Here is a 13,776-nt window from a genome sequence, read left to right as displayed (position 1 = left end):
TATATCCAGATAGTATGAAGCAAAAGAGTGTGTCCTTAATGGCATTTTATTAATCTTAATCTTAATGTTTTTTAATTTAATACAATACGTACACTATTACCTTAATTTTTTAGTTTGATAAGGAAGCTAAACGTTCGTCAAGTAATGAACCATCCACTCAACTGATTTGATTTCTGATTCAACCTCAAATGTGAGGTGATCTTTGCTTCCCACGAGACGGCGAGAAGCTTTAAAGCTGGTGCAAAATGAAGCCCCCAGCTTACGTTTTACACGGTAAAAAATGTTTTACATTTAATGGATCGAAAGTTTAATACCTAAGTTGTTGTACACCGAAGACAGGAGTACAGTCGAATTAAAATCTGAATCCGTGTATGCCCTGCTTCTGTAAATTATCTTGAAATAGTTAGCTATAGAAACACAATAAAGCCGTTCATGACTAGCTCCACTCAGTTGTTTCTGGGTCCTACAGATGAAAAAAAAATTGTATTTGTAATCAAAAAAATCAATATGGGCATTTGCGGTAGAAAGTCAACGAAGCCTATCAAAACCTATCAATACACTTAAAAAGAATTTTTCGTATATACATGTTAAACTAGTTAATTAAGGACAAAGTAGACACATTACCAAAACGATAAGAACAAATGTTCCGATACAAAACGTTTAAAGCTAAATTGAAAAAAACTTTTATTTTCTATATCAACCAAATATTTCTCAGGCGTTTATTTTTTTACTAGAGAACCGCCAGATATTTGGCCTAGATGTGGTACAAGTGCTATAAATAGCTTTTTTTCGAATATTTGGGTTTTTGTACAAAAAATTATCAGAGTAGCTGAATCTGTTTTATTGCATTCGCGCTGCAAACTATTTTCTAAAAATCGCATAACAAAAATCGACTCATAACAGAGCATAGCATAAATAAAAACTTTTCCGCTAGAAAACAAAAAATTATAATCGAATAGTTTGTAATCTCCGAAAAACTGACTTGGTTTTGTATGGGTTGAACGCACCTCAAACGGAAAAAGGATGAAAATATGGAATGCTGGAAACGGGATCTATCTTGTAAGCATTCCGTTGGTTCAAGTTAGCCCTGGCCATCGACGGTATCTTGACATATTTCACTTCGAAACGGTCATACAAAATCTATCCATTTTTAAATTATTCGTGTGTTTATAAATATGGATAATAGTGATTTGGTAGCGGATGAAAATTCCGCTCAGCAGTCTATTGCTTTGAGGCGAGAATTACGCAGAAAGAAGATATTGGAAGCCTCTAAGTCACGACTCGACAAATTAAATGGCAGAGCTTCAGCAATACAGAAAGAAAACATTGGTAACACATGATATTTTATGCACATTGTATGTACATTGTACTTACTTTCATACATCATTCATATGTAAATAAATAAAGTCTTGTGATAGTTCCAGAAACTATTGACATACATAAGCGTTTTGAAATATTTTCCTTTCATATAATAACAACCACATATGCTAATCTTTTATTATTTCAGTCGATGGACCTACGAACACCCAATATTCTGATCCAGAGGTAGAGCCGGATGTTCCCATTAAACGCTCATTTTTACCGGAACAGTCTGCACCTCCAAAAGTCAGTCCTCCAAGTGTGTTGCTGAAAAGCCGAGCTCACATTATTTTGGCGGCTTGCGTCGGATTCGTGTTGGCGCTATACACCAATAGCAGCGTTTTCTTTCCTGTTCTGCTCTTTGTGATTTTAGAACTTGCGTTTCTGCAGTATCATAAACGCGACCATTTACCGCCCAGCGTGGGACCAATGTTGCTTATGTTCATCAATCCAAATATTACCAGCAAAATTAAGCAATTCAGCAGTATATTTTTCATCCTTCAATCCCTTTTGGGAGATCTTGCGATCACCGTCTGTGTGGTTTGCTCAGGAAGCTTGTTGTTATTAAATATTAACTCTGAATTTGTTACCGTTTTGAAATAAAGAATATATTTATGAAGTTTGTCATTTAATTCAAGAATTTAGATTATTATTATTAATATCCTTCCTTCTGGGACTGTTCCGTGATTGTTTCACGAGGAAACCAATAAAACTTGACCGTCTACTTTGCTTGAATCATTTTGCTCAATTTTTTTAATTTCTAAAGTTTTATAGTTCGATTTCCTATAGCTTGCTATTAATATAATTTGCAACAGAAATTGTCCTCATATATTTAAAGACTTCAATCAAAAAAGCATAAACAGCCGCAATGCGTTTTCAGCACTGCCAGAGACATTAAAAGTTACACAACACTATTTGTACATGAGTATGTACATTTGTCTTAAAACTTTAAAGCCGTTGTCTGAAAACGGGATCTAAATATTTCAATTAAATTATAACTAATAATTACTAATTAAAATAATATAAGAGTAATATAAAATGTAATATTAAAACTTTAAAGCTGAATACACTTTCTAAAAAAATGTATCTAACATTGAAAATCCAAACATAAAAAATATTACCGATTTTAATTAGGGTTTGGGCATTGTAAGCTTGAGTCCTAGCAATATTCAAATAGTGGTACAAAACACCTTTACTGGGCATGCTCAGAAATGTAAAAAAGGAAAAGTGCCCACCCTCGCTTTTGGGCCTGCGCATACTTTGTATCGATTTTAAGACTGTGTACTTATTTCATAAGCTTGTAGCGAAAAGATGTTTTCATAAACAAGTGCTACGCTGAAATCTGTGCTAAAAAATATATGATTGGTGGAAACAGAGTCCATAGATAAGTACAATTATGCAGCCGTTGAAAATGGCATAACATCGTGCTTCTACAAAAGGATATTCGCGTTCTTAAACCGTCTTGGCAGAATTTTTCCCCCGAGTTAAATATAACTAATAAGGTAAAAACTGGCCTGTAGTATCCATAAAATAACTTTGAGATATTATTTTTGAGCAAAGAGTTTTTGTTAATGTGATTTTTCTTGCACATTCCTGCCTCTATGCAGAGTATGCATATGAGCATGAGTACTTTGATTAAAAATCAATATTCTAAAATAACCTTACCAACAAGAGCAAGGAAGGGCGTTCGAGGGTCTTATTGATTTAAACCTTAATTCCAGCCACCATGGGAACGGTGTTGAGTTTTAATCCGCGGGATCGGCATCCCATATACTCATCTCAGCCAAATTTTCAATATAATCACTCGACCGATATTCGAAACGAAAACGACAGTACAGGTTCAATTGATTCACATCTGAATAACTTTTCGTACGAGCAATTAAATAACGCGAAGAACAGGGAAAACAAGAAGTCGGCCTGCCACCAGATGTCCAAGAACGTAATAGGGCAGCCTGGTTCTTGTGGAGGAGTGCACATAAACCTACAGACACAAACTCAGCTGAGTTCGCACAACTTGAACAACTTGTCAAATGCCTCGAAGGATACCATTACCAATGTCCTGGACACGCATAACGAAAACTCGGTCCTGAAGGCGGAGAAGAGCTCCTTCGAGAAGAACCTGAAGAAGCATTCGATCTTCATAAACGCCCTCTCCTGGAAGAAGCTCTCCACATCGCATAACAAGAAGAAGATCGAGAACAAGAACAAGTGTGCAAATCTGCCCACGGCCTGCTTCAAGGCCCAGCTCCTGGAGTCCTCCTCCTTCGCCTCCTCATCGGACAAGAATCGAAACATCCAGCTGCACTGCAACCGCATCGAGGAGCACAACCAGCAGCACTGCAACCAGCATCAGCACCAGAATCAGGCCCAGGACATCCGGGAGGAGGTCATCACCGGACCATCCAGCAAATCGCAGAACCCTTCCAAGGCGAAAGACCCCGTCAAGGTCAACAACAAGAACTCGATATCCAACCACAACAAGCTGATCCAAAAGCAGCCCTTGACGCTCAGCCTGCCCCAGCAAGTCCAGGCATCGTCCATTCAAATCAAAAATACCAACCAGATCCCTCGCAAAACCGTCATTCAGGTGAGTAACTTTGCAGGACTTAAGGTACAAATCCTAACTGATTTTTTTGGGAGAGCCTAAAATGGCTTACACTTAAGAATTGTTTCAACCCTTTAACTGAATCATCGTCTTACCCCCTGGTACAACAAGGGCTTTACACTTTTTGTCGGTTGATTATAGACGTCTATGTTTTTTCTAAGAAAGGTCAAACCTATTTTTAAATTTAATACAAAAATACTTGTTTTACTTTGCAAGTTTAGATCATTTTGGAACTGGAACCAATTTTTCAGTAAACATACATACATACTTAGTTCAGAAAGAAGGTCTCGAGTAAATATATTTGTATTACTTTTAAATATAGTCGTGTATATATTGAACATTCTTATAGCCCCAATATAACATGGTAAATATTTATTTTAAATTATATTTCTAGCATAGTCGTGTTAAAACTACTTTCTTTTTATTCTTTAAGGCAAAAAAAATTTTAAAAGTTTTTAAGAAAAGTCGTCGCAACTACAATCTTTTTTAATTAGTTTTGTAAAAATCTTGCTACATCAATAAGTTTAAGTACTTATTAAATGATTTTAAAGATACAAGTATACAAATTTTTTTAAATTTTTTATTTTTGTTTGTTATATTTTAATAAAAGTCTTAGTTGTTATTGAAATTCTGTATAACCGGAACTCGACCAACTTGTTTGCAGGCATCTACTTCAGAATTGCTTAAGTGCTTGGGAATGTTTTTGCACTGTCGTTGTCAAAGACTAAACAATTTCGATGCCGGAGATGCTGTTATGTGGCTCAGAGCTGTGGATCGCAGCCTTTTGCTCCAAGGATGGCAGGTAATATGATCCCAATACTACGAATTTAAAATACAATTTTTACAAATTTTTTTTATAACAAATATGTTTCCTAATTTCCAGGATGTAGCGTTTATAAACCCGGCAAACGTGGTATTTGTCTACATGCTTGTTCGCGAACTTGTTAGCGGAGAAGAAAGCAAGGAATCAGATCTTCAGGCTTCAGTACTCACCTGTTTGTATCTGTCTTACTCGTACATGGGCAATGAAATCAGCTATCCTCTCAAACCATTTTTGGTTGAAGACTCGAAGGAGAAGTTTTGGGACAGGTAAGATGGTTTCCTTAACACTTCCTGAATTATATCTTTATTTATTAAGCATCGAAAATATCTTTCACCTTCATAAAATTTAATCTTACATTGTTTTGTACTTTTATTACAGGTGCCTCGTCATTGTAAACAAGCTAAGTGATAAAATGCTTAAAATCAATGCTGAGCCTGGATTTTTTACGGAAGTCTTTACTGAGCTGAAATCTTGTGGTCAATATCATCCTACACTTAAATCATACTGTGGAGGCGCCTGACGGATGGACGACCGGGAGATTATTGTCAACCTCTCATTGTCTGCGCATCGCCAGAAATTTCCCGAAGAAATGATGGCGAAATACCGTTAATAAAACTTAATATTTTATAAAACATTAGACAATTTCATTATGTCACTATCACAATCGTTCAAATCAAATAATAAAGATTAGTGTTTAAATAAATTAACATCTACGATATGTGTAAAAAGTGCGTTTCGAATTTCTGGGGTTAGTCCGTGGGATGACTGCCTTCCATTTCAAAGAATCCACATGATGTTCTGGAGGGTGTTATAAGAATTAGCCCATTTTAATTTACATGCAAATAAATGGTAATTTATTTTACATCTTATATACATAAAACGTTCCATAATCTATTAAGAGCAATTTAATTTGGATACAGTATATCGTAGTGGCCTGGTCTATATATCAGGTAAATTCTGGGCTCAGTTCCCTCGGGGAAATCGTGGGCCTTGACAGTGCCGCCTTCTCCTCGATCCAAGTACTCAACACGGACCCCTGCCCCGAGGGCGGTGCAAAGTGCGATGATGTGGATGTGATCTGACTCTTTATACATCGGTTCTACTTCAAGATGTCGGAAGGTTTCAATGGTTAGGTCCCCCTCTATGAAATTCTGGTAAAAGTCGGCCTCTTCCTGCAGTTTTCCCGAGGTAATCAAGCGGAGGTAAACCACCACGTAGTCTGAATATCCCTGCTCATTGAAGATTTTGTGCAATTCGCTCTGAACTTGGCTGAGTCCGCCGGGATTGTCGGGACTAACACGCTTGATGACCTCCATAAACTAGAAATTCAAAAAGACATAAGCATACATTAATCCCATTTGTTTGGACGGACTTACGGTTTCATGGAAGTCCTCTAATGTAAAGCTGGGAAATCCCAGCTGAACGAGCTTTTCCTTGGACTCTTCGGCCAGCTTTCGAAACTCCTGATAGGCACTGCTGTTTGAGATCAAGTACTCCAAGTACGAATAAGCGAAGGCTCTGAAGAAACAATTGCCATCGGGGCGGGTGCGGCGAATGAACTTGTACTTTTTGGAGAGGTCCTGGATCTTAGCAGTGAAGATTTCGTCGCCGTTGTATTCCGCCCACAAACAAGTTAGCGGCAACTGCTCGCTTACCAAGGGAGTGGTATCGCTGATCTGTAGTTATTAAAATCTAGCATTATTCCCCTATACATTCTTTATACAAATGTCTTTCTGCACACTCACCTCCTTCTCAATGTCCCGTTGCTGTTGAATTATCAACTCGTCACGATTGCCGTCAGTCTGCTTAAACGATTCCATGTTTCTGTAAGTACTTAACAATTGAAATCGGCGTTTTGTTTGGAGTTACAAAGTTGTGTTCATTTGATGAATAAAATGAGAATTCCTGTTCATCATATGTATGTGTAACCGCATCGAATATTACGCACACACGTTTAGAAGCAAAACCCGTAGGCACATTGATGCTTTCGATTGTAACGCAGCGTTATCGAAAAATGGTTTCAGTTCCATTTGTTCCTTTGCATACGTTTGGATAAAAGTCAAGCTATATGAAAATATTAAAAAATAATTTTGTTATGTTAAATAGATTAGTTCTTAAAAATTCATCAGAAAAATTCACCATAGAGTGAATAGCCGTGAAAAACTATTTTAATTTTCAAGACGCTGTGAATAGATGTCACATTTATGAAATTATTTTATAATTTGTTCTCAGTGACTGTATTTTAATTGAGTTAAGCGAACCTGAAAATAAATTCCAGTATTGGTTTTTACAGTAAAAAAATGCGAAGTGCGAGGTTTTTAAAGTGAGACATTTCTGGCTACTGAATTTGTTGGAACAGCTGATTAGCAGCTGACTGACATTCAATATTTTAGAGAATACCCTATTTGTTCATACCATCGATAGCATCATTCACCTATGGACTATCGATTGCGGCGTAGGCCTTAGTACATCTCTAATTCGTCCCGCCAAGAAATTCAAACTTTCAGGGGTGGCACAGAAATTTTAATGGCGGTGAGTTTCTTAAGTTCATCAATATAATACATGTATACAAGACTTAGCGCTGATGTGATTTCTGTTGCATCCTGATAGATATGTCTTATTCTTGGGAATGTCACAGAAATTCGTCAAAACTTGTATTGATGCTTACGTATAAGGTATGTACATTTCAACCGAATTTTTCCCGTACAGGTTTCTGTGACATACCGAAATTTTATTTAACAGTCATTAAACCTATCGCCGAGATGTTCAAAAATGTACATTTTAATGCGAAAATAATTTTTCTGCATAATTAAGATAGGACGACTTTTCTTTAATATCACTTAGAAAGCAACCCAGGAGATCAGACATCATTTTTTTTGGATTACTTAGCACACACGTTTATTCATAGGCCATAGCTTAACATAGAAAATGTAGTTTTCTACCAAATGCAAACAGATTTTCACTGTGTAAAATAATTGCTGGGAACTTTATTTTAAGTCAGCTTTAAAGCTTCTTGTCGTAATGTCAGAAGCAAAGATAGCTGGCTTAAGCATAAGGTTGAATTTAAAATCCACTCAGTTTAATTTTTTATTCATCGCATGCCGAACGTTTCCCTAAGTTATCAAACTAAAGGAGCCTGAGTAAAAGAGTAAGTACTGTATTATGTTAAGGTTGACATTATGTAACTGTGTGCACTCAATTTTGATAATAGGTTACAAAGCTAAATATTTAACATTTCTGTAACTATGTTATATCCTTGCAGAAAAATTGAATCTTTTGGAAATTTAAGAATATTTGTGCTCTAAAATGCTTTACTTAATTTAAGAGCTGCTAAAGGGAAATTATTTAAGGTCATTTTCCTGCTCCTCAGCTGGGTTGACAAAAATCCCGGGAACCAACTGTTCAAACTGGTACTTTCCAACAAGTCAAACCATTTCACTTTACTTCAATATGATTTAAACCCTTTTTCCGAGCAAACTGTTCCTTAAAATTAAAACGAAACATTTAAAAAATAATATAAAGTCGTGGTAGGCAATGGTATAAGCTTTGCAAGCGATGTTTAAAAAATATCCATAGCAAGAGCAATCAATCTGTCAGATGTTAAAGTTCAATGAATAAAGTGGACAGAATAGCTCTGCCTAACGTACATTTATGACCAAATACAATGTATGAATTGTATAATTCATAAGTTACATTGAAGCCAATACCAGTTATTTGTCTAGTTTAAACGCATGATGTTTTCGTTTATTACCTTTTGTATATAAATAAATAATTGTCAGTGCGGTTATAGTTTATTTTAAAGAAAAAAGTGTTAAAAATACCAACTTTATGTCAAATATTTTAAGCAGTGTAAGAGATATTGTTATACCCGTTACTCGTAGAGTAAAAGGGTATACTAGATTCGTCGGAAAGTATGTAACAGGCAGAAGGAAGCGTTTCCGACCCCACAAAGTATATATATTCTTGATCAGGATCACTAGCCGAGTCGATCTAGCCATGTCCGTCTGTCCGTCTGTCCGTCTGTCTGTCTATTGCTAGGCTATGGAGATTTGGCGTGCAGATTCCTGAGCTTCTTACGCAGCGCAAGTTTGTTTCAGCACAGTGCCACGCCCACTTTAACGCCCACAAACCGCGAAAACCTGTGACGCCCACAATTTTCATGCTAGATAACAAATTTTAACTGAAATGTATTGGTCTCGTCGATACCTATCGATTGATCCAAAAAAAAATTTGCCACGCCCACTCTAACGCCCATAACGCTTAAATCTGTATACCGCCGGTAGGTGGCGCATTTTAATCTCGCTTTGCTGCTTGCATATCTCCATATAGCTGAGTAACGGGTATCTGATAGCCGAGGTACTCGACTATAGCGTTCTTCCTTGTTTTTTTTAACTTGGTATTAAGAAACAATTTATAGTACACTAATCAACATATTATTATTATTTCCTTATGTTTTTCTTCAGTAACATGATATTACTAAAGGGCCTTATGATATGCGCCTGCATATTCACTTGTAGAGCGCAAGACAATTCCTTGACTTACTTAATTGCAAAAACTTTTGAAAACAATAAAGCACCCACCACCAGAAGCACTCCAGTTTTCAGTCCAAAAGATTCATCAGGAACTGGATCAGCCCAATACCAGTCTTGTGGCGATCAAAAAGAATGTGTACCCCGTTGGCTGTGTGAAAATAGCACGATTAACACCGATGGATATAATTTGATTGATGTTCGAATTGATACGGGCTCAGAATGCCAAAGCTATTTGGATAAGTGCTGTGATCTTCTAAGCAAGGTAACCTATTTACAAAATGCTAATACTCCGATTTTTAACCAATTTTGTAATATAGAGAGCCGACTCTATATTTCCTCTTACCCCTGAAATTCCTGAAGGTTGCGGATACCAGAATAAAAACGGCGTTGGCTTTAAAATTACTGGAGCTGAGAACCAAGAGGCCGAGTTCGGGGAATTCCCTTGGATGTTAGCTATTCTTCTAGAAGAGGGACCACGTAACGTGTACGAATGTGGGGGAGCTTTAATAGCTCCGAATGTGGTGCTTACTGCAGCCCACTGCGTTCATAACAAACATTCAAGATCTATTGTTGGTAAGTATGTAAGTGCTGTTAATGAGATAACTTATGTGAAACTGTTGATTTCAGTGAGAGCAGGGGAATGGGATACGCAAATAGAACTAGAAGTTTTATCACATGAGGACCAGTATGTGAAGGAAGTAGTGTATCATGAACAGTTTAATAAGGGAGCCCTTTTCAACGATATTGCTGTTATGTTGTTGGAAAGCCCATTCACCTTCCAACCGAACATACAAACTGTTTGCCTGCCCGACGTTGGTCTAAACTTTGACTATGATCGTTGTTTTGCTACCGGTTGGGGTAAGAACAAGTTTGGCAAGGACGGGGAGTACCAAGTTATCCTGAAAAAGGTGGATATGCCAGTGGTACCAGCACAACAGTGTCAGACAAACCTGCGCGAAACTCGCCTTGGAAGGCACTTTATTTTGCATGACAGCTTCATTTGCGCTGGAGGTGAAAAGGGCAAGGATACTTGCAAGGGCGACGGAGGTTCCCCCTTAGTGTGTCCTATAAAGGGCCAGAAGAATCGTTTTGTGTTAGCCGGTATTGTTGCCTGGGGGGTAAGCTGTGGACAAGAAAACATACCCGGAGTTTATGCTAGCGTGGCCAAACTTCGTCAATGGATTGACGAAAAATTGAAACTTTGGAACATTGACCCCAAATATTATTCACCCTAAACCAAGATCTTATAACTGAAATGAAATCATTGAGTATCTTATTTTTATACAATGGATCATAATATAAATAAAACTATCAAGGGGCTTATGGTTTTCATTTTAGTTTTGTGTTTTTCGATTTTAGTTAAACTTCATTTTTATTGACTTATTGCTGTTCAGAGCACACTAGAAATCAAAGATTTTGTAACTCATTTCATAAATAAAAATTTATCCAATTGGAATTTTTACATTTTACAAAAACAATCCCAATTTTGGACGTTGGAACACATTTTGCAAAATCACCTGTTCGCTTCAGCGATTCTCTATGTGAACAAGAATCGGCCGTGTGCAGAGGCTATTACCTATCAAAACCAAAAATGATGAATCGGACTTAAGATGTGCAAAAAAAGTCTTGGTCGCGTCTCTGGTATTTTTGCGATAACACGAAATCGAAATATACGATAGCTTTTGGCTATCGTCGGCCATCCATCTTTAGGCAACACACAACAACTGATGAAACACTCGAGCCTTGTCTGTGGTCAATGTGGTGTCTACAGCCAACAAGGCGATCATGCCCTCGATGATTAAAGCCAAAAAAAAAATATGGTCTTTATTGGAATCGCGGCCTCCTTTTAGGACCAAGTCCGAAGTCGAATAAGATAATGCAATTATTCATTAACAAACATATTTTATTTTAGACATAATGACCACGTAAACGAATGGTTAGCCAGTTGGGCCCCCTCAGCGTCCTTCAACATTTCTCCCATCTGTGGTTCGTTCATTAGTTTGGTCCGAAATTTGTCCGGCTTGTCCGCCACCGCCACTGGTTATTCCTTCAGGTCTTATGACCACACATCTTAAAGATAAATAATTTTACTAATTATTATTTATTAATTCGGCCAATGGCGAGTGTACAAAGGTCGGTGACGCGAGGAAGTACCGTCGCTAACTGCCTGGTCAATGGCCTAGGCTCTATCGATCAGGGTCAAGCTCGTTGTCTGTTTCTGGAATTTTGTATTTAGAATGACGGTGCAGAAGATCGTGACTTTGATAAAATACCTAAGAATGGCTTTCCTGTGTGAATCCCACGGCTCCAGTTTACCAAACCAGTAGGCATAAGATTTGATTCCCCAAGGCATTATTCAATTATTTTATGGCAATTATCAAATCTTTTATATCAATACAATAGGAATTCATCCCTTGTAGCTCTGTACTCTAGGATGGCTATTTCGCCATCCAATTTGTTTTTCATGAACTTATATTTTGCCAATACTATGTTCATTTAATTTTTCCCCATTTCAGGGGAAATATTTTGTGGAGACCAATCTTTTATAGTCTTTTTTAAAGAGTAATTTTATTTAAAGAGCGGCTCTGAATTGGATTTCCAACATTTTTCTTGACATTTTGCTTCATAAGCGATGCAATCAACGCTTTCTGTTTTAGGCATTTGCACATGAAGGCGTTGCATTATTTCAACAACTTCATTTTCTTTATTTTGCTTACTGGGATTTACTACATTTTGACAAATTTCCACAAAATGCATTTCAGCATCACTCTCATCATCATCATCTATCATCTATAATAAGTGTTTTAGCCGCTTTTTTTCTGTATGGAACACAGAATGGGCTTTGATAGCCAAAAGGAATCGGGGAGTGAATCAACGGGCTCATATCCTAGTTCTTCAGTATATGTATGTATGGTATACTGGTTTTTCTAAGGCTAGAGCCCGTAAGGCACTCGGGCTTAAAGTGACTATCGCACCCTTAGGCAGTATGATTCAATTGGAGTACTTCCGGGCCACGTGTTCACCGTCTTAAGACTCGAATATCGCCTTCATGTGCTTCATACCTTTTAAATGTATTTTGAACACTAGATTATTGAACTCGAAATTATGTGATTAGCAGACAGGAAATTAGTTATTGATCGCACGTCAAATTGTAAAACATTCCCTTAATAGCCGTTGTTGATAATCATGAAAAATCAGTCGATGCTTGATAATAAATAAAAAATTGTAACCCTGTTAACTAGATGAAAAGTATATTTTCCAGTCATGCGAATGATTGGACAGTTAATTTAAAATTAAATCTGAGGCACAACATTTTTTAGTATGGACAAAAAGTATTTTTGTGGAATTTTGGGAACATTTTCATGTTAAACAAGGAAGAACGCTATAGTCGAGTACCTCGACTATCAGACTCAGCTAAAGGGTCCAAAGAGAAATGGAGATATGCAAGCAGCAAAGAGAGATCAAAATGCGCCACCTACCGGCGGTAGACAGATTTAAGCGCTATGGGCGTTAAAGTGGGCGTGGCAAATTTTTAGATCAATCGATGGGTATTGATGAGAACAATACATTTCAGTTAAAATTTTTATTCTAGCATCAAAACTGTAGGAGCCACAGTTTTGGGCGGTTTGTGGGCGTAAGAGTGGGCGTGGCACTCTGCTGAAACAAACTTGCGCTGAATAAGAAGCTCAGGAATCTGCACGCCAAACCAATAGCATAGCTCTTATAACTTCCGAGATCTAGTATACCCTTTTACTCTGCGAGTAACGGGTATAAAAACACCTAATAATCTATTCAGACTGAATTCTTATGGTGTCACTGTTGGCCCACAATAGTTTCTATTATATTTTCACTTTATAGAACTCTTATTCTTGACACATAAGCTAATATCAATACAGAAATTTTTAGCCAAGGAAAAATTTTACATGCTAGCGAAGAAATTGTTTTGCGCTGTAACCCATTTTAATTTAAAAAAACAAAATCCGCTTTGACAAAAAAATAAGTAGCTCTGTTCAGAGGCTAGTTCAAATTTGAGCAATTGAGGGAACAACCCAAAATTCTTAGCGTTGAATTTTCAAAGAAATGTGACCAGTTTTCAAGATTTCTTTAAAAAAATTCTAATACTTTATTTATTTATTACATTATTTTTCGTTATAAGTGTAGGCCTTAAAATATTAATTAGATAACAAGGACCAAAATTACACTTATTTTTATTGATTTTAAAGTAGGTCATTGCCGTGGCTCTTAAATGAAATAAGCAATCAGCAAATTAACAGCCTCGAGTTTGTTATAATTGCAAAAGGATAACCAGGAGTCTCCATGCAGCTAGAGAATTCGATGTCTCCGGGATTTACTACCTAAAAACCAGCTACCTTTGCCAGGATATGGATCGATATCTGGTTGAGTCTGGCCTTCGCCTATGAGCAAAAAAGGCTCTGGATGTCGGCCATCAATGCCAC

General features: G+C 37.1%; 4 protein-coding genes across 4 annotated transcripts; 3 read left to right on the top strand and 1 right to left on the bottom strand.

Annotated features, from left to right (window-relative positions):
* Nucleotides 1–1,128: 1,128 nt before the first annotated feature.
* Nucleotides 1,129–1,991, top strand: l(2)SH0834 (lethal (2) SH0834). Its single transcript, XM_017085320.4, has 2 exons — nucleotides 1,129–1,329; nucleotides 1,508–1,991. Exons 1-2 carry the CDS (start codon nucleotides 1,176–1,178, stop codon nucleotides 1,960–1,962), a joined length of 609 nt encoding a protein of 202 aa, XP_016940809.3. The 5' UTR covers nucleotides 1,129–1,175; the 3' UTR covers nucleotides 1,963–1,991.
* Nucleotides 1,992–2,626: 635 nt separating this feature from the next.
* Cdk5alpha (Cdk5 activator-like protein) lies at nucleotides 2,627–5,515 on the top strand. The gene is made up of 5 exons (XM_017068860.4): nucleotides 2,627–2,861; nucleotides 3,081–3,946; nucleotides 4,629–4,766; nucleotides 4,848–5,053; nucleotides 5,166–5,515. Exons 2-5 carry the CDS (start codon nucleotides 3,086–3,088, stop codon nucleotides 5,305–5,307), a joined length of 1,347 nt encoding a protein of 448 aa, XP_016924349.1. The 5' UTR covers nucleotides 2,627–2,861; nucleotides 3,081–3,085; the 3' UTR covers nucleotides 5,308–5,515.
* Nucleotides 5,516–5,612: 97 nt separating this feature from the next.
* On the bottom strand, nucleotides 5,613–6,753 carry LOC108017977 (ubiquitin thioesterase otubain-like). The gene is made up of 3 exons (XM_017085306.4): nucleotides 6,533–6,753; nucleotides 6,164–6,463; nucleotides 5,613–6,106 (listed from the first exon to the last, which is right to left on the bottom strand). The coding sequence occupies exons 1-3, from the start codon at nucleotides 6,605–6,607 to the stop codon at nucleotides 5,693–5,695; spliced, it is 789 nt and encodes a 262-aa protein (XP_016940795.3). The 5' UTR covers nucleotides 6,608–6,753; the 3' UTR covers nucleotides 5,613–5,692.
* A 1,028-nt stretch (nucleotides 6,754–7,781) lies between these two features.
* On the top strand, nucleotides 7,782–10,656 carry LOC108017974 (phenoloxidase-activating factor 2). Its single transcript, XM_017085291.4, has 4 exons — nucleotides 7,782–7,935; nucleotides 9,251–9,581; nucleotides 9,637–9,892; nucleotides 9,947–10,656. Exons 2-4 carry the CDS (start codon nucleotides 9,255–9,257, stop codon nucleotides 10,552–10,554), a joined length of 1,191 nt encoding a protein of 396 aa, XP_016940780.3. The 5' UTR covers nucleotides 7,782–7,935; nucleotides 9,251–9,254; the 3' UTR covers nucleotides 10,555–10,656.
* Nucleotides 10,657–13,776: the final 3,120 nt, after the last annotated feature.

This window comes from Drosophila suzukii, chromosome 2L, assembly GCF_043229965.1.
Source record: "Drosophila suzukii chromosome 2L, CBGP_Dsuzu_IsoJpt1.0, whole genome shotgun sequence".
Classification (NCBI taxonomy): Eukaryota; Metazoa; Arthropoda; class Insecta; order Diptera; family Drosophilidae; genus Drosophila; species Drosophila suzukii.
Note: the sequence above shows the minus strand (reverse complement) of the source record. Positions and strands in the feature narration are given on the sequence as shown.